Here is a 20,454-nt window from a genome sequence, read left to right as displayed (position 1 = left end):
GGGAGTCCGGTTAGCTGATATTGTTGTTCTTCTTATGGAGTTGCAATCCCCTTCAACTCCTTCCCCTAATTCCTCCATTGGGTTCCCTAGGCTCAGTCTGATGGTTGGCTGTGAGTATCTACATCTGTATTCATCACCTGTCTCCTGTCCTCATACCTTCCAGCCACTGCCTATTTCTCTTTCCCTCACTCCCCCCACCCCACCAGGCCCCAATCAAATTGTCTTGGGTTTTGACTCCACACTTCCCTCCTCTGTCACACCTCCTTTGTTTTCTCTCCCATCATTCTGCAGCCTATTCTATCTCCATCCTGCCTCCAACGGTTAGAATTTCACTTAACCATTTCAGTCCTCTGCTGGCATGACCCAAACAGTACATCTGTGGCCTCTGAATAAAGATGAATCTGGGGTTGGGGCAATGGCTCATGGAGGAAGAGCCTTTGCAACACAAGCATGAGGATCTGTGTTCAAATCTCTGGCACCCCCGTAAAAGTCAGGCACTGGCACATGGGTTTGTAACCCTAGTGTTGGAGAGCGGAGAGAGGCAAACCAGAGGCATTCACTGGCAAACCAGTCTTGTAGAAGCAGTGGGCTTCAATTTCGTTGACATACCCTGTCACAAGGACATAAGGCAGAGAGTGACAAAGCAGGAGAACCAACGTCCTCGTGTGACATTGTAAACATACTTGCATGTGTGTGCAAACAAACACACACACACACACACACACACACACACACACACACACACACACACACACAGAGGCTAGAGAGGTAGTAAAGTGTTTGCCTTTCAAGCAGGAGGACCCGAGTTTGATCCCCAGGGTGAGACACGGTGGTTTGGACTAGACTTAGTAGGGTTGGTATTGACCTCTTCCCAACTAGATTTAGGTTTTATTTTTCTTAAGGTATATTTGTTTATTTTTTGTATTTATGAGTATTTTGCCTGTATGTCTGTATGCATACCATGGAGTAAGGTGCCCTTGGAACTGAACTCAAAATTGGTTGTGCTGGGAGCCAAAACCAGGTCCTCTGTAAGCTATAATGCTTTGATTTGTTGTTTTTTTGTTTTAGGGGTATGTTTTTTTTTGTTAGGTTTTGGGGAGCTTTGTTTTGTTTTGTTATTGGTTCTGTTTTGCTGTTGGTTTTGTTTTGTTTTCTTTCTTTTTTTTTTCTTTTCTTTTTTTCAGAGCTGGGGACCGAACCCAGGGCCTTGTGCTTGCTAGGCAAGTGCTCTACCACTGAGCTAAATCCCCAACCCCTTGTTTTCTTTTAAGACGGTATTTCTCTGTGTAGTTTCGGCTGTACTGAGACTCCCTCTGTAGACCAGGGCGGCCTCAAACTCAATTGCTGGCATTAAAGACCTGCACCACCAGCAGCCGGCTGCAAAAATACTCTAAATGGCTGAACCATCTTTCCAACCCCACACCGAGACTCCACCTCTAGGTAGAGCATTAAGTTCTTGGCCCTTAAGTACTGAGTGGCTTTGTTGTCCATCCTTGATTATTGATATAGGGACCTATTCTGTAGAGAAACGGCCACTACAGGGCAGATTTGGGCTAGAATTGGTGTACAGTACTTCATCTGCATGTGCTGTGTGGTAACACCCCTGCCTCGTCCCTTCCCTCACCCGGTGTCCTCCCTGCCTTCCCCCAGCCCCATCCCCACCACCCATCCCGTCACCCACAAGCACTGATTTCCCTGTAAGGCATGTACAACAATGTCTGTCACACATAATGCTGGACATTTAACAAATGTTTATAGCACCTTCCCAGCTGGGTGCTACCCTGAACACCAGGGACACAGTAGTTAGACAGGGCCCTGCCCACGTGACTGTACACGAGGCACGTAAGAAAGGAACACAATTGTCAAGCACTGGGGACTGTGGGGGGTTGGGAAGAACACAGGCAGGAGGCAGCTTGGGGCTTCCTCATCTCTACTCTGCCCTCATTCAACCTCCAAAACCCAGGAAAAAACCAGGTTAAGCCAAGTCGAAGACCACAGAACAGGCCCCGCCCACTGGAAAGTCCCGTCCTTAGAAGAACCAATGAGGGCAGGAGGCCAGTTCCAGTGGGCGGGACTAGCAACGGACAGGGGCGGGGCGTCGTTGCCAGGAGTCCCTCCTTCCTCTCCCGCCGCGTGGGCTGTGGAGCTGACCAGAGCGCGGGCCCAGCCAGAGGTGAGCGAGGCCGGCGCGCCCTGGGATCCGACTGTCTCGGCATGCCCGGACCTTAGGGCTTCTTGGAGTCCGGTGCGGTCCCCACGGTACTTACCGCCCCTCAGGAAAACCCTCAACCCTATAACTCGCCACTTGCTTACGTCCCTCACGTCTCACCTGCCTCTTTTAACACCCCACCTTTCACCTTGGTTGGTTCCTACACCCTCAAAACCTGACATTTTCCTTCATGTCCTTATCCCACAGCCTAATATTCCATCCTTCAGTCTCCTCCTCCCACACTCCAGGTACCTCCGCTCAGTCTCTTCTTACCACAGCAAAAGTAGCTCCCTGGATTTCCTCACCTACACCCTTGTTCCCCTCCCCTCAGCCTCTTCAACCCATACTGAAAATGCCTCTCCTCATCTCCCATCTCTTTATCTTCTCCTCAGCTTCCTCACCCCATACCCCTGATGCTACCCCTCATCTCACCCCACATACTTACCTCCCCGCCTCAGCTTTTTCAGCCTACATCCCCAAATGCTTCTTCTTATCTCAACCCACATTCTTTTGTTTTATGTTTTGTTTTGTTTTGGCAGGGGGTAGGGAGTCGGGAGTGGGGAACTTTCAAGACAGGGATTTCTTGGTGTAGCCCTGGCTGGCCTGGAACTAGCTCTGTAGACCAGGCTGGCTTCAAAGTCACAGAGATCTGCCTGCCTCTGCCTCCTGAGTGCTAGGATTAAAGGCCTACACCATCACACCAAGGCTTCAACCCAAACTCTTACTCCCTCTCCTCCACTTCCTCACCCCTCAGTCCAGATGTCTCTCCTTGTCTCTTCACTCCACATTCTATTATCCTACCCCTTAGAATCTTCAGCCCACACCACCCATCCTTACCTCTCTCCCCTTATCTCCTATACCGTTGCCTCCTTTCACCTTCCTCAACTCATACCCTAGAAGCCTCCCTTCAACTCCTCACTCCACACTTTATCTCCCTTCTATCAGCTTCTTCAACTCATATCCTTACCTCCTTCCCTCAATCTCCTTGTTCCTCTAAGACTCTGGTCAAGTCTTCAAATTCTAAAGGTCTCTTCATTCAGTCTCCTTACCCTATATCCAAAAGAAAAAAAAAGTGCCCTTTAGTTTCTCATTTACATCCAAAGCCCCCACTCTTCAGCACAAATGTCTCCTTCAGCTTCTTCTCCTCACTGTTGTGTGGTTTGAATAAGAATGCTCCCATAGGCTCATGTATTTGAATGCTTAGTCATGAGGGAGTAGAACTCTTTGAAAGGATTAGAAGGATTAGGAAGTACGGCCTTGATGGAGTAGCTGTGGCCTTGTTGGAGGAATTGTGTCACTCAGGGTGAGCTTTGAGGTTTCAAAAGCCCTTATCAGGCCTACAGGCTCTCTCTGTCTATGGATCAGGATATAGCTCTCTGCCACTGCTCCAGATCCTGCTTGCATGCCACCATGCTTCCTACCGTGATGATAATGGACTACACCTCTGGAACTGTAAGCAAGGCATCCAATAAAATGCATTCTTTGATAAAAGTTGCCTGAGTCATGGTATCCTCACAGCAATACAACAGTTTGGTTCCAGAGAGTGTGTATTGCTGTGACAGCCCTGACCATATGGCTTGTTGGGGGAATATAGACTTTAGGACTTTGGATTTGGAAAGCAGTTGAAGGCTTTACATGGGTCTTTTTTTTTTTTAAGATTTATTTATTTATTTATTATATTTAAGTACACTGTATCTGTCTTCAGATACACCAGAAGAAGGCATCGGATCTCTTTACAGATGGTTGTGAGCCACCATGTGGTTGCTGGGAATTGAACTCATGACCTCTGGAAGAGCAGTCGGGTGCTCTTAACCGCTGAGCCATCTCTCCAGCCTTTTTTTTTTTTTTTTTTTTAAAGCTTTACATGGGTCTTAATGGGCCATACTAGTAGGCACATAAAAGACGACGGTGCTGAGACAATGTAAATCCTGACAGCTCAGCTCATGAAGTTTCAGAGGTGAAGAATATTTGTAAGTGGCCTAGAGACAATTCTTGTGATAGTTTGGCAAAGAATGTGACTACTTTTTGCTCTTCTTCTCCAAAAAAAAAAAAAAAAAAAAAAATCTGCCTGAGATTAAATTTAAGCTTTTTTTTTTTTTTTTTGGACTAATGGCATTGGCATAAGAGGTTTCAAGACAGTCTAATATTGATTGTTTCACATGGCTATCTGTGACTGCTCTTACACAGTATCTATAGTGAAAAGGAGCAAGTAGAGCAAGAAAAACATATAAAATGTGCAGTGCGAGGACGAAAGTAACCCCAGGGAATGTTTTATGGGAGCCAAGTTCAGTAAGAGAGGGGAGGGGGAAGGGAGGGGAAGGCAGAGGGACAGGAGGGAGAAAGTGGAGAGGGAGAGGGGGGAGGGAGGAAAGAGAGAGAGAGAGAGAGAGAAGCAGAGTTTGAAGTTTGCCCTTCGGTCTTGCTTTGGTTCAGTATTTCCTTGCTGTGCTCCCTTTTCTACATTTTGGAATGTTGATGTATATTCTGTGCTATAATATGTTGGGAGTATGTGATCTGCTTTTTGATTTTTATTTCACATGGGGCGTACGTTTAAGAAAGATGCCACAAGTTTCAGAAGAGACTTTCAAAGCCTGCGCTAGACTACGGACAGGACTGTTGAAGTTGGAGTGAATGCATTTTTTGTTTTATGCCGTGACTACGAGCCAGTGTGGGCCAGGGAATGGAGTGTGGTGGTGGGAAGAAGAATGGCCCTCATAGGCTCACATTGCTTGAATGCTTGGTCACAAGGGAGTGGAACTCCGAAAGGATGAGAGCGATTAGGAGGTGTGGCCTTGCTGGACTAGGTGTCCCATGGTCAGAGGAAGTGTGTCACTGAGGGCGGGCTTTGCAAAAGCCCGTGCTAGGCCTAGGTGCTCTGTGCCTGTAGAAGAGTTCGTAGCTTTCAGTGCCAGCCCCAGCACCTGCCTGTATGCTGCCGTTCTCCCTGCCATGGTGATACTGGACTAAGTCTTCTGAAAGTGCAAGCAACCTCCCCGCCCCCCGCAGTTACATGCTTCCTTTATGAGCTGCCTCTGTCATGGTGTCTCTTCACAGCAATGGAACAGTGACTAAAACAATACTCAGGTCCCTTCGCCTCACACCCACAGCCTACTCCTGCTCTCCTCACCTTCCTACCCTGCAGAGTCATAGGACCCTTCCCTCCATCTTCTCTCCCCAAACTCCAATTAGACCATACAGTTCCTAAATAAAAGACACAAGGTTGGGGATTTAGCTCAGTGGTAGAGCTCTTGCCTAACAAGCGCAAGGCCCTGGGTTCGGTCCCCAGCTCCGAAAAAAAAAAAAAAGAAAAGAAAAAAAAAGACACAAAAGCCTTTATATTTCTTATAAGCCTTAAAGCATTAGAGCTGGGCAGATATCAACCCTTTATGCTATTTTTGTCTACTTTCCTGTCAGTAACACTGAGATATGACGTGTTCCACCTGGGCTGCTCCTGCCCTGACAGGCCAGCCCTCATGGCCATGTGCTCATGATCCACCTACCCTATGATGACTTCTTCCTTCCTCCCTCCTCTCTCTCCTCATCATGGTTCTTGTCTGAGACCCCAAGCCCCGGAACCTTACCTCTGCCCCTTCTCTGCTGCCCAGCCCAGGTTATAGGCATCCTTATTAACCAATCAGGAATAATTTGGGGGACAAGATTTACACAACAGAAGCTGTTGTGTGCGAGAGTTCACTTGTCTTGGGGCAACCAAATCTTGGGATACAGTGTTTAGCATTTGAATACATAGCAGAACCAGACCAACCCCAACACACCTTCCCTCAAGCTCTCCACACCCTAAGTCCCCTGACTTCAGTCTCCTCAGCCCCAATTATTCCAGATGCTTCCTCTTACTCTCCCTACCTCATACCCTAAGACCTCTTCCTGCAGTCTCTTAACTTCCTGCAGGGACCTTAAACTCCCTGCCATCATTCTCTTCTCTGCACACCCTAAGCTCCTTTTCCTCAAAATTCTTACATTACATCCCAAGACTCCTACCCTTAGTCTTTCCCTCCAAACAGAAGAAGCAGGAGGGTTCTTCTCACCCCACATCCTAAGTCCTCCCCTTCAGTCTCTACTTCCCACATCACAGACATTTCCTCTCAGTCTCTTCATCCCCAAACCCTGCTCCCTGCTGCATTCTCCAAACACTACACACCAAGTCCTGAAGTCTACATGCCCTAGACTAATGCCATCTGCCCTGGGTCTAACTCACCAATCTCAATACATGAATTCTAACCCTGAGATATTCTTCACCCACCTCAGCGCTCAGATTCTCTCCCTGGATCTACTTCCTGACTTCATCAATTTCTAGAATCCAAAGTCATGTGGCCACAGCTCCTATTTTAGAGCAGCCTCATGCTCTGTGCCTCAGTTTGTCTGATCCTCTGTTTATAGCAATATGTTTTGTTGCCTCATCCCCTCCCCCCCCCGTTATCTTGCCTGCCCCTTAAACATTTTCTACTTGTCCTTCAGTGTCCTTTATCTTGCTCATCCTCCACACCTATGTTTTATACCCAGATGTGTTACATACACGTCATCCATCTTCTCAGGACCATGTTAGGTACTGAGGAGCCTTCAGTCTTTGCTGAACTACCATTGCTTCTCTGTTGTACACCTAAACACCTGGAGGGAAGCAGTGAAACACCTAAACCAAAAGCAGGTTGAAGAGGAGAGAGAACTCAAGCAAGGCAGGAACCTTGAGGCAGGAGGTAATGTAGAGGTTGTGGAGGAGTGCCCCGTAGTGGCTTGCTCCCCTGAATTGCACAGCCTGCTTTCTTACAGAACCCAGGACCACCAGATGAGGGGTGGTCTCACCTATAATGGGATGGGTCCTTCCTGATCAATCACTAATTAAGAAAATGCCCTGCAGGCCTTTAGACCAGTCTTACATTTTCTCAATTAAGGTCCCCTGCTCTCCCTCTAGCTGTGTCAGGTTGACATAAAACTAGCCAGCACATCTGTCCAGGTGCTAGTGACCTCCAGATTGTTAAATGTGATAATCACTTTTTATTTATTATTCTACTTAGAATATTTCCCTTCCTCGGCTTCAAAGACATTAATCTAACCTGGTTCTGTTCCTTTCTCCCTGACAGCTTCTTTTCCCTTTCCTTTGCTAGTTCATCTTCCCAATCAGACCTCTTACCAATTTTCCTTCATTTCCTAGGATACTTCAACTAGTCATGTGATTTTGAAAGTCATCTATACTCCAAAAACAAAATAGGAGTGTGCAAACACATTTTTTCACTATACTGTTCACAGTATTTATGACATATTCACAATCTAGCTACTTTTTACTACTTCCATTTCTAACGAAGAGTCTGGTCCAAGCTCTCTCATCCTTTATCTGAGTAGGATTTTGAATCAACTCCTCTTTGGTCTATCCTTAATGGTGTGGCTACCATGATTCTTTTAAATTATCATTGAAGGTGTGCTACACCTCTTCAATCCTCCAAAGAAAAGCCAAAATTCTACAGAAATACCCGCCCCCATCTCTTAATGTCCCTCTCTCCACTTCTCCCCAGCTTTGCTAACGTTATTTTGCTTACCCACCCCCAACACACTTGGCCTCAGGACTTTTCTTTGTTGTGTTCCTATACACTGAACTCTTCCCACAAGATATTCATAGAACTCTTGGGCTCAAGTACTTCCTTCCTTCTAGTCTACTTCATCTTTCAACCAATCAGAGGACACTTTCTGGCCCACGCTAAATGGAGTGGTTCCTCCTACTTCGTGAACCTCCGAAACTGCTCCATTTTCTCCTTAGCACTTTTATCATCACCTGATATTTATATATGTGTGTTGCTGGCTGCCTCCTCTGACTGAAATGAAAACTCCACAGGGACTGAGACTGCTACGTTTTGTTCACTGATGTCCAAGCACCTAAAGTGCATAGTATCCAATAAATATTTGTTCTAGGAAGCGCAAGGCCCTGGGTTCGGTCCCCAGCTCCGAAAAAAAGAACCAAAAAAAAAAAAAAATATATATATATATATATATATATATATATATATATTTGTTATATTTGTTGACTACCCAAATTAGTCAGCTACACGGTCCTCTGTTCTTACTGGCTTTAATTGTATACTCCTTGGCTCCCTACATTTCTGACTGCTTATCAGTCTTATGTCATTGTTTCCTTCTGCTTTTTAAGATGTTTTGGTTGTTGTTTTGAGAGCAGAGTGCAAAGAAATCAGAGGTAAAAGATTAAAAATGGGAAAATAGAACTCCTGCCTTTTAGAGTTGGGGTCCAGGCTAGCCTCAAACTGATGATCCCTGTGTCTCAATTTTCTGAACAGCTAGGATGACACGCATTTTGCCATACCCAGCTCCTGCTTGTTTTCTCTTCTTTCTAACTCATTGTGAATGATATCTCGCACTACATTTTGGGAAGAAATTGTACAGTGAAGAGAATCATAGTATTTAATAGCACTTACCTTGGGTTTTTATTGATGTGATAAAACACCATGACCAAAGGCAACTTGGAGAGGAAAAGAATTATTTCAGCTTACAGTTCCATTTCACAGTCCATCAATGAGGGAAGGCAAGGCAGGAACAAAGCAGGAACCTGGAGTCAGGAACCAAAAAGACCATGGAGGAATGCTGCTTACTGGCTTGCTCCTCATGGCTTGTTCAGCCAGCTTTCTCTGAGAACTCATGACCACTCACCCTGGGTTGACACCACCCACAGTGGGCTAGGCCCTCTCACATCAGTCATTAATCAAGAAAATGCCCAACAGACTTGCCTATAGGCCAGTCTTATGAAGGCATTTTCTCAATTCAGAGTCCCTCTTCCCAAACGACCCTAATTTGTGTCAAGTTGACATAAACCAAATACAACACTGTAGTGAGGACAAAATCTATGCTTGTTTAGACACTAATTATTCAAAGCTCTTTCTCACCTAATTTTAGTATAGTATTTTTCATCTCTCTCTCCAGTCTAGAGTTTCACATGTCACCACTTTTCTACATGTAGAAGGACAACTACTTAGAAAGTAGTTGAAAACTACACTGGTTTAGGAAAGTGACAGCAGTTGGTGCTCCTCTGGTTCCCATGGCCTCGCCATCCACAGGCAGTGACTGGTTTTACGGTGCCAAGCATGAATCCCCTCCTCTTAAGAGGGTCTGTCCAATCAGGTGGCTGTTGGTTACCCACAAGTGTCACCATTGCATCTTTTGGAATTCCCCGTTGTGCTGGTCATTATTGTAGTTCCTAGGCATTACAGCTGGATAGGACTACTGATCTCGGTTTTCCTCAGCAGCTTGCAAGGCTCCTTCCAGTACTATGAGAACTATTCCTCAGGGGTGAGGCTTCCAGGTCACATCCAAATTGGCTCTTCCAATTCCAGTGTCCAAAGAGTGTGGTATCATCAGCAAAAAGGACTTACCTTCTTTTTCCATAAGGTACTCAGGGCACTGGCTGTAGCGTAAGTTTTAGGGGTGTCTTTTGAATTGCCCTGACCAAAAACGGAAAGGAAGTTACCTATACCTACCTAGCAAAGGGCTTTCTGATAGATGATAGTCTATGGATTTTGGGGTGGGAGGAGTACTGTCACTCTGGTTGGTGTAACTTCAACTAAACTCTGTGTGTGTGTGTGTGTGTGTGTGTGTGTGTGTGTGTACCCATATATACATAAAACATATAATGTAATTTTAAGTAACATAATTCCCTATGACATTTTAAATATCCTTAGTGTTATTTGCCCCCTTCCTCTGTGTTGCCCTCCCCAACCCCTCCTTAGGTTAGTTTCCCCCACATCTATTTTTTCCCATTTTCCCCTCATAGCCACTGTATCCTACTATTCCCCTCTCCTGTCCCCCTACCATATATGCCACCCCCCCTTTTTTGATACAGGGCCTTACTCTGTCGCCTTTGCTGGCCTGTAACTCCCTGTGTAGACCAGGATTGCCTTGAGCTCATACAGATCCACCTGTCTCTGCCTCCTCAGTGCTGGGTTGTCATCATTTAGACTTTCCTGGTATCTGTAGCCATTCAGGCTAGACACTTGCTGTGGTGGTTTGCATGAGAGCGGCCCCCATAGGCACATATGTTTGAATGCTTGTTACCCAGTTAGTGAAACTGTTTGGGAAGAATTAGGAGGTGTGACCTTGTTGGAGGTGTGGCCTTGTTAGAAGAGGTGTGGCCTTGTTAGAGGGATATGGCTTTGTTAGAGGGGGTGTGGCCTTGTTAGAGGGGTGTGGCTTTGTGAGAGGAGGTGTGGCCTTGTTGGAGGAAGTGTGTCACTGGAGGTGGGCTGTAAAGTTTCAAAAGTGCTTGTTCTCTCTCTCTCTCTTTCTCTCTCTCTCTCTCTCTCTCTCTCTCTCTCTCTCTCTCTCTCTCTCTCTCTCTCTCTCTCTCTCTCTGCCTGCTGCCTGCCAATCAGGATGTAAAGATCTCAGCTCCTGCTCTAGTGCCTGTCAGCTTCCCATCAGGAAGGTCATGGACTCTACTGCCCTTGGGAACCATGAGCCCCAAGTAAAACGCCCTCTTTTAGAGAAGCTGCCTTGATCATGGTGTCTCTTCACAGCAACAGAACACTAAGACACGCTTATCTAAAAGTTCAGAGCTGGGGTTGGGGATTTAGCTCAGTGGTAGAGCGCTTGCCTAGGAAGCGCAAGGCCCTGGGTTCGGTCCCCAGCTCCGAAAAAAAGAACCAAAAAAAAAAAAAAAAGTTATAAGATAAAAGTTCAGAGCTTGTATCCACAAGCAAGGGAAAAGGTGGTATTTCTCTTTCTGGGTCTGGATCACCTTACTGGACATAACCCACTCACCTGTAAATTTCCTGATTTTATTTCACAGCTTAATAGTATTCTGATGTGTTTATGGGCCACATTTTCATTATACGTTCTTCAGCTGAAGGGCATTTAGGTGTTTCCATGTCCTTGATATTGTAAATAGAATGGCACTGAATGTGCTGAGCAGATATCTATGGAGTAGAATGTCAATGGCATATACCCAGCAGTGGTATAACTAGCTATACAGAGGTTTTATTTTTAGCTTTTAAAGAATTCTCCAGATTTCCAGAGTGATTGCAGTTTTAGTTTTATTTGTTTAAGGAAGGATGTCATGTAGCTCATGCTGGCCTCAGACCTGTTCCATGGCTGACAATGGGATAATCTTGAATTCTTTCTCCTTTTCCCTCTAATTCCCAAGTGCTGGATTACAGCGTGTGTCACCGTGGCCAGACACTTCAACTCTTAAATGAACTGGTATGCAAGGACCGTGGTACACGCCTGTAATCCTAGTACCTGAAAGAAGAGGAAGAAGGATCAGGAGTTTGAGTATCTTTTATTACGAAGCAAGTCTGAGGCCAGACTGACCTACATGAGACTTTACCTCAAAAACAAGCAAAAAAAAGTCAATACATTGATATTTCATTAAAGTTTAAAAATCTTTTTTTTAAAGTTACCTTTACAATTCTCAAATTTTTAGAAAATTGTACACTAGGGGAAAAATGTAAGTGCATTATTCGTGTCCCTCTAATTCTGCCTATATACCTATATACCACTGCCAGCTCTTGATTTTGTTAATAGATATATTAACAGAGCCAACCACTTAGGGTTGGGTGCTTGACCCTGAAGAAAACGGGTTCTTCTTTCATCATCGTTGACTGAATACCTGTGGATATTCACCTAAGAAGATAGCCATGTGATATCTTCCTCCCCTCAGGTTGGCATGTTGACTGCTATGGTATCTGTAGGTCATTTGCAGGCCGTATAATTAAGGTCCTGTGGTCACAATCTCCCTGTCGTGTCCAGGAGAAACTGTCTTGCAGCAGTCATCTGGTCCTCAGGCTCTCACAGTATCTCCACCTCTCTTCTGTAATATTCCTTGAACTTTAGGCTGAACACCCCACAATCACTTAGACTATGGGTTTTGACCAGTCGAAACAGCCTCTGTAATAGACTATCTGTAATAGCCTCCATCTGCTACAAAAAGGAGCTACTTCAATGACGGATGGGAGCTGCTCTTATCTATGAATGTAAATATTAGAATATTAGAGGACAGTTGGAAACGATTATTTACCAGCATGGTAGTAGCAGGTTGTCCTCCAGGGCCTATGATCTCTTCAGCCACAGGCTCTTGGCTAGGTTTACAGTACCAGGCATGAGTTTCTCCCAGTCAAGCAAGCTTTTTAGGTCTGAACAGATAGCTCTTGGTTACCCCCAAGATATAAATGCCACTATTACAGCATTGAGAGTATCTTGCCTGCCCAGTAGGTGTGACTTTCAGGCTTTACAGTGGAGTAGACTTGTTGATAATTTTCCCCCTTTGGCAGCTTATACATCACCTTTTGACACTATGAGACCTAACACCAGCTTCATTTCTTCATGCCCTGTGACAGACTTGTACGGGAGCATCAGCTATAGGGTGTTGCCTTCATGTTATGGCGAGCAGCAAAGAACAATGGCGATCACCTATATTGATTTGTGTGTCTCCTAGACTTCAGTCTTCACGTTTGAGTGTGTAACTTGGAGTAGCCGCCAGAAAAGCAGAAAGGAACCATTGTGCGGTGGTGGTGGTGAGAATGAGCTCTAGAGAGGAGTGTGGCAGGAGACAGATGCTAGAAAGGGAGCTACATGGAAAGTGGGAAGGGGGATGATACGGAGGGAGAGGAAGGAGGGGTGAATAACGCTAAGGATGTTTGGGAAAGTCACTGGGAAAGAAGCACCTTCCCCATGTCAAGGTCTCACAGTGTCAAAAGATGATGTATGAGCGGCCAAAGGGGAAAAGTACCAACAAATCTACCCCTCTGTAAAGCCTGAGAAGCAGCCTACTGGACTGACAAGTTGAACAATGCTTCTCCCAGGAGCTACATGCAAAAAAACCCCAGTCCCAGGCAAATGAAACCTCCCTGTGAGTTGTTTATAAAGCATATAAAGTCTAGCAGCAGACTTTAGTAATAACTTTTAAAACGTTTTTGTTCTTCCATGTACAAACTTAAGCTCATCTCATTATAATTGCAATATTGTGTATCTTTTTAAATGCCTCAATTGCGTTAACACCTGCGTGATTTCTTAATAGGTTCTTTTCTTTGGATGGGTTTTAGTTTTGGTTTGGTGACTGTGTATGGTTCTTTGGCAGATTTCAATATGTAACGCAAACTGGCTTAAAGCTCATGATGATCCTCTTGCCTCTGCCTCTCAAGGGCTAAAATTGTGGGCAAATACCACCAAGCCCAGTTCTCTTAATAAATTCTTACAAATATCACATCAGGCTTACAATGAAGCTTGCATTCTCTTAAATGCTCCCAAACTGTTAATAAGCTTTAGTTAAAAATTCCGGTCTAGGGGTTGGGGATTTAGCTCAGTGGTAGAGCGCTTGCCTAGCAAGCGCAAGGCCCTGGGTTTGGTCCCCAGCTCCGAAAAAAAGAAAAGAAAAGAAAAATTCCGGTCTGTAATCAACTATACTTTTTAAAGTAGAATAGTAAGATTGATCTAATACTCTAATGTGCCAAATTCTCTTCTATATCCAAACGCACTGAATCATGAATATTCATAATTATTGCTTTATCCTTGTTAACATTTTCCACTTGAGTATCCTACTTTCTCAGGTTGTAAATTGCTTGCATACTAACAAACACATCATCCCATACAATTTTGGGAATTTCCACTCTTTATTTTTAAGTGCTTCCTTTTCAGTTCAGGAAATTCTTTACACTAGGAGAATAATGGTTTAAATGCAGCAGACTGGGCTGAAGAGATGGCCCGGTGGTTAAGAGCACTGACTGCCCTTTCAGAGGTCCCGAGTTCAAATCCCAGCAACCACATGGTGGCTCACAGCCATCTAATGGGATCTGATGCCCTCTTCTGGTGTGTCTGAAGACAGCTACGGTGTACTCACATACATAAAATAAATAAATAAACCTTAGAGAGAGAGAGAGAAAGAAAAGAATCTTCCTGCTCAGTACCCCCACCTCTCTGATTTACCCACCAATGCACTTTAACCTTGCCTGAGTCATAACTTTCCTTGTTCTTTAAGCTCTAAAACTTCACGAAACTACTTCAACATTGGAACGTAAGGGTGGTTCTGATTGATTCCTATTCCCCAACTGGCTCTTGATCCACCAATACTGATGCTACCAGCCAATGGGTGTGATTCCTCCCACTCAAAAAAAAAAAAAAAAGAATGCAATGGACTTTGAGAAGATGACTCTGCCCTACTTTTACCTATCTGACACTGTATCCTTAGTCTCTGGGTAATTCCTGCACATCACTTCCCCATCTTGGTGCCAGGCCTCTCCACCTGTACTCTCTCCCTTGGCAATCTGATCTTTGTCTTTCAATAGCATCTCTATGTGGATAGTATTCATATTTCTATCTCTAGCCCGCCCTCCATAACTCAACCCATCTAGCTTCCTACCTAGCATCCCCATTCAGATGCATAGCAAGTACAATAAATTTAGATTGTGAAGGTTAGCTTTAATTGTCTCCAGGGAAGACCATCTCAGTGAGAAATATCTGGATAAGGTTGGCCGGTGGGGGGCTGGAGAGATGACTCAGTGATTAAGAGCACTGATTTCTCTTCCAGAGGTCCTCAGTTCAATTCCCAGCAACCACATGGTGACTCACAACCATCTGTAATGGGGATCCTGTCCCCTCTTCTGGTGTGTCTGAAGCAGCAACAGTATACTCACATACATGAAGTAAATAAATAAATTCTTAAAAAAAAAAAAAGGTTGGCCTGTGGACAGTCTGTGGGAGATTGCCTTGACTGTGAAGTACGTGGATGGCATCATCCCCTGGGGGCTGGGTCCTGTCCTCTAGAAGAGTGGAGAACATCAGCTGCACATTAGTAAGCATCATGCATTCTTTCTCTCTGCTCTTCTCGACTAGGGATGTGACTTAATGCTTCGTCTCTGCCTTGACCTCCTCACAGTGATAGACTGTGACCTGGAAGTGTAAGCTGAATAAACCCTTTCCCTTAAAATGGCATCTGTCAGGGTATTCTATCATAGCAATGGGAAGCAAAGCTAGGACAGAAATTAGTATAGAAAGTGGGGCTGTTGCTGTGATAAACCTGACCATGTAACTTTTAAGCCTAATTTCTAAGACATTTACTCTATGTGTGTGTGTGTGGGGGGGGGGGAGACAGAGAGAGAGGGAGGGGGAGACAGAGAGACAGACAGACATGTGGAGAACAGAGGACAGTTACAAGAATCGCTTCTCTTCTTACACGATGTGGGTTTCCAGGGATTGAACTCAGGTTTTCACGCTTGGCAGAAAGCACCCTTACCAGCCAAACCACCTCACATTCAAAATTGCTTTTTTTGTGGAAAGGATGTAAAACATTTGATACTTTGGGCTAGAAAAGCTATTGAATGACTGAGTGATGTAAGCAGAGCTTAATGGGCCATTTTTGTGCTTGGAAGGGAAATGCAGACAGACAGTGGAGAACCAGCTCAGTGGGTTCAGATGCGAACAAGAAGTCTATTAGGAACTAGGCTCGTGAGCACTGGTATGGATATTCATTCTGTTCATGTCTTGGGGCCTTGCATGAAGTTGGATTTGAAAGTAATGGAGTGGTTTATTCAGCAGAGGAAATTTCAAAGCAAGACAGTATTCAGGCCGGTGTTGCAGAAGCAGCTGAAACTGAGAGAGATCAGCACCATTGTGGAGAAGCTTCCTGCTCTGCAGCAGAACAATAGGAAGGGTTCCTCAGGGTCAACACAGAAGCTCTACAGCTATGGTCCAAGGAAGCCAGGGTACACCATAAGCTAGCAGCAGAACTGGGCAGTGTGGTAAGCATGGTTCCACGTGGCACTGGTTTGGGAACCACGCTAGACGCCAAGATTCAGATTGGGAAGAATAGCTGAAGCCAGGCACCATGCGTAAGGGTCAGAGACCCTGTGGAAAGGCCTTAAAAGGCCACTGAGTGACGATGTGAAGGTGAGGGCTCGGTGAAGGCATTGGAGTGCTGAGACACTGGAGATGCCGGGACAGATTTCTGTAGCCACCCACAAAGCAGAATTTTTCTCTTTCATTTTGTATTTCTTTTGGTTCTTGCAAGAGAACCATGAAGATTTTAACTTTGTCATCTTGCTGGTCCTTAGTTATGGATTTCCTTCATCATATAGCATAGATTTGTAAGGAATAGCCATGCTTTCTTTGTTCAACTAATTGGGTACAACTCACGATTGGATAAGAAGAGTCATCAGAGCTACACTGAAACTATAGTGAAATCATTATCTTTTGAGTATTCATAATGCTGTACCTTGAACCCAGGCCCCTCACTGAGCTACATGAAGACTGTGTTTCATCCTGAAAGAAACAAAAAGCTCTTGAGTTTCAGTGGTACCATATTTTCACATCATTAAAAAAAAAATAAGTCATCATGTAAAATGGGCAGGACAAGACAAAGTACAGGAGGAGGGTCTTTTACAGAGATAGCCCAGGAGAAAGGTGAGGGTCTGCACTTCTGCTCAGATGCTGTGCCCTCAGGTCAATCTTCCTTCAGGTGTACTCATTCAGCTGCCTCCTGAAGGCTCAGTTAGAGGCCTCATAGAACAAGGCTTGTGGTTTGCCCTCTAATCAGCTCCTTCTCCCAGGCTTCCCCATGTCCTACATCACCCTCTGTCATTCGTTCCTGCAAACCCAGACTCATCCAATCCTCCTGGTTCTGCTAGAGGATTCTCATCCTGTGGATGTATGCTGGGCTCTTCTACTGCGTATCAATCATTACCACGCCATGATGAGCTCCACAGGGCAAAGTTTAGTTTGCCAGTAGCTCCCAAGCTCTGGACTTTCTTGAATCATGAATGTTCTAGAAGCAGATAAGATTGGTGGCTTTCAGTGACTTACTATGTTATATAAGAGGGCAGGCTTCCGTGCGACTTCTTAGTCCTGACTGGAATTATTTGATGAATAGTGATGCCATCCATTTGGCTAAAAGGTGAAAGATTGGGAAGGGGGAAACATTAAAGTAACTCACTGTTGAGTTTGACATTCCCTAAGGAGAAGGGCGTAGCAAGTGTCCAAACAGACTGGGGTTTAAAAGCACGACTTGAAGACCAAGTGGTGGCAGTGCACACCTTTAATCCTAGCACTCGGGAGGCAGAGGCAGGTGGATCTCTAAGTTTGAGGCCAGCTTGGTCTACAGAGTGAGGTCCAAGGCAGCCCGGGCTACACAAAGAAACTGCCTTAGTCAGGGCTTCTATTCCTGCACAAACACCATGACCAAAGAGCAAGTCGGGGAGGAAAGGATTTATTCAGCTTACACTTCCACACTGCTGTTCATCACCAAAGGAAGTCAGGACTGGAACTCACACAGGGCAGGAACTTGGAAGCAGGAGCTGATGCAGAGGCCACGGAGGGATGTTTCTTACTGGCTTGCTTCCCCTGGTTTGCTCAGCTTGCTCTCTTACAGAACCCAGGACCACCAGCCCCGGGACGGCACCACCCACAATGGGCTGGGTCCTCCCCCCTTGATCACTAAGTGAGAAAATGCCTTACAGCTGGGTCTCATGGAGGCGTTTCCTCAAGGGAGGTGCCTTTCTCTGTCATGACTCCAGCTTGTATCAAGTTGACACACAAAAGCAGCCAGTACAGAAATTTTCTCTTAAAAAAAAAAAAAAACAGACAAAAACTAAAAGCACCATCGAAATCTACAAGCTAAACAGGATAGCGAAGCAGTGGGCATGTGGGCGTCGCCAGAGTCTGCTTTGTGCCGCCCGAGGGGCCTGCACTGACATTTGAACGCCAGTGAAGGGTCCACAGAGAGCAGAGAAGGAGCGCTCAGGCAGTCAGAGTTCTTGAGAGTTCTAAGTTCAACGCCAACAGGAGGATTTTGACCAGGAGAAAACAGCTGAGTGGTAGGTACTGAAGAGAGGTTAAATATAAAGAAAGAGGCACCATGAATATGCCATTTGTCACTGGTGAGACCTGTTTCAGGGAGAGGCAGAGAAATATCAGATTACCAGCGTGAAGAGGTAGGAACTCCAGGACAGGTCAGTGCATGCAGCCCGACTATAAAACAGGGAGGAACCCCACAATAAAGGCTCAAGGAACATGTTACAGGCCTTTTGTCAGACACTCACACTCAGCCCACTCTCATACGCACCACCCATTCTTAGAAACCATGTTACTTACAAAAACAGAGCAACAGAGAGGTGAGTTCCCCAATGAGAAATAGCACCACATTCCAGAAGTGACACATTTACAGATCCCCAAAGACCATACGCCCTGGCCCAGACCCCAGATCTGCCCCATGCTTGTCAGGGGCCTTCTGTTCTACCCCCAGAATTTCACCCTTATCCTGATGTGCTGACCTGTACCTGTAACTTTGGAAACAGGGGCAGGAGGATCAGGCGTTCAAGTTCAAGGCTAGCCTGGGCTATGTGAGACCAATCTTTCAAAACAAAACTTTCCTTTAACAGTTTAAGGATGGCAGATACTGACCAAAAGTAACTTGGGGAGGAAAGGGCTTATTTTGTTTTACAAATTTCAGTCCATAACCAATGGGAGCCAGAGCAAGAACTCTTGAGCAGAGCTCAAGCAGAACCGGAGAGGCAGAAACTGAAGCAGGGGCCATAAGGAGTGCTCCTCACTGGCCTGCTTTCTTATATAGCCCAGGCGCACCACCCACCGTGGGCTGGGCGCTTCCATGGAAATTAGCAATTGCAAAATGTCCCACAGGCGGGGCTGCAGAGGTGTAGCAGTTAAGAACACTGGCTGCTCTTGCACAGGACATGAGTTCAGTTTCCACCAGCCATGGTGGCTAGCAACTGTTTAACTGTTTAACTGTTTATAATGCTAATTACAGGGGATTCAGCGCCCTCTTCTGGCCTTCACTCATGTGCACATACCCTCCACAGACAGACAGACACATAGGCACATGTAGTTTAAAAATAAATCTTTAGGACTGCAACGATAGCTGAGCAGTTAAAAGCATGGGCTGCTCTTCCAGCAGACCCCAAAATCTCCAGAACCCACAAAGCCCTTAGAACTGTCTAACTCCAGTTCCGGGGGATCCGATGCCTTCTTCCGCCCTCCTCAGACACTGCAAACATGAGATGCACAGGTGTACAGACAGGCAAAACACCCATACCATCAAAAAAAATAAAAATAAATGAACCTCTAAAGGTAATATTAAATTAAATAAATAAACCTTTTTAAGGAAAGGAAGGAAGGTACAAAGAAAGACAAAAGAGATTTTCCCACAGGCCAGTGCAGTGCAGACAGTTCCTCAGCTGAGGTTCCAGCTTCTCAGATCTGTCAGGTTGACAACTGACAATAACTATGACACATAATAAGGGTCGAAAAAAGAAAAGAGCAGGGGCTGGAGAGATGGCTCAGCGATTAAGAGCACTGGCTGCTCTTCCAGAGTCCAATTCCCAGCAACCACATGGTGGCTCACAACCATCTGTAATGGCCCCGATACCCTCTTCTGGGTGTGTTGGAAGACAGCTACAGTGTACAAATATACATAATAAATCTTTAAAAACAGAAAGAAAAAAAAACAGTTCACAGTGCCATAGTCTGTGCAGACCCTTCCACACAGTTTTCGTCTAACCGGCACAGTACCTCTACTCTGGGGTGTAAGCGGTGATGTCTTACTCTGAGAGAAGGAGAAACAGTTGTCTGAGGATTGCTCGTGGGTGAGCTGTAGAGCGGGAGCTAAAATGTCAGTAAGTCCCATGCAGCTCCTCCTTCTTCCCTGCCTAGATGGCTGATTCCGATCCTGGGGAAAGAAGCTATGATAACATGCTGAAAATGCTGTCCGACCTGAACAAGGACCTGGAAAGGCTGTTGGAAGAGATGGAAAAAATCTCAGGTAGGATGCCTTCCCAGTCAGCGTGCCTCCCTCCTTTCCCCAGACATCCGAACCTCTATCAACGCTCTCTCTAAGGAGGGTTCTCCTGACATCCTTGCGACTTTTACGGCTTGTAACTATAGCAACACAACAGTTGACACTTACAGTGATTGAGTGATTGTGATTTTCTCCCACGGGACGGCACCTAACTTCCACCATTGGACCCAAGTTGTCGCCTTCATGGGGGCAGAGTACAGAGGCATGCACATGGCGCAGCACCAGACGCTGACTCGCCTGTGCAGCAAACAGCGAGCTTTCTGTGATCTATTTCAGTAGGAAGGCTTGAAATGACCGTGGTAAGACTCGCGTACCACCGAAAACAGGAAGCACAGTACTGCGGGGAAAACAGCAACACTGTGGGTGCATTCCTTCATCCTCAAGACGGAATGTTATTGTATTCAACGCGTTTCCATGAGGCAGTAGCAGCAGCAACATA

General features: G+C 45.6%; 1 protein-coding gene and 1 long non-coding RNA gene across 4 annotated transcripts in view; one reads left to right on the top strand and one right to left on the bottom strand.

Moving 5' to 3' along the window:
- The first annotated feature begins 1,884 nt into the window (after window positions 1-1,884).
- Syce3 (synaptonemal complex central element protein 3) overlaps window positions 1,885-20,454 on the top strand; it is a 26,671-nt gene continuing 8,101 nt past the window's right edge. The window contains exons 1-2 of one of the 3 annotated variants that reach the window (XM_087559131.1): window positions 1,885-2,259; window positions 19,871-19,979. In XM_087559131.1, the coding sequence (XP_087415257.1) occupies window positions 19,871-19,979 (109 nt within the window). In that variant the 5' untranslated portion in view covers window positions 1,885-2,259. Of the gene's footprint in view, window positions 2,260-19,870; window positions 19,980-20,454 lie in introns of those variants that run through there. The other 2 variants (XM_087559130.1, NM_001135253.1) reach the window with 2 other exon arrangements.
- LOC148004927 (uncharacterized) lies at window positions 17,397-20,261 on the bottom strand. Its single transcript, XR_015624934.1, has 3 exons — window positions 20,124-20,261; window positions 19,763-19,951; window positions 17,397-18,088 (listed from the first exon to the last, which is right to left on the bottom strand). It is a non-coding gene; the product is annotated as an uncharacterized LOC148004927 (long non-coding RNA).

This window comes from Rattus norvegicus, chromosome 7 (genome assembly GCF_021556685.1).
Source record: "Rattus norvegicus strain SHRSP/BbbUtx chromosome 7, alternate assembly SHRSP_T2T, whole genome shotgun sequence".
NCBI classification, from domain to species: Eukaryota; Metazoa; Chordata; class Mammalia; order Rodentia; family Muridae; genus Rattus; species Rattus norvegicus.
Note: the sequence above shows the minus strand (reverse complement) of the source record. Positions and strands in the feature narration are given on the sequence as shown.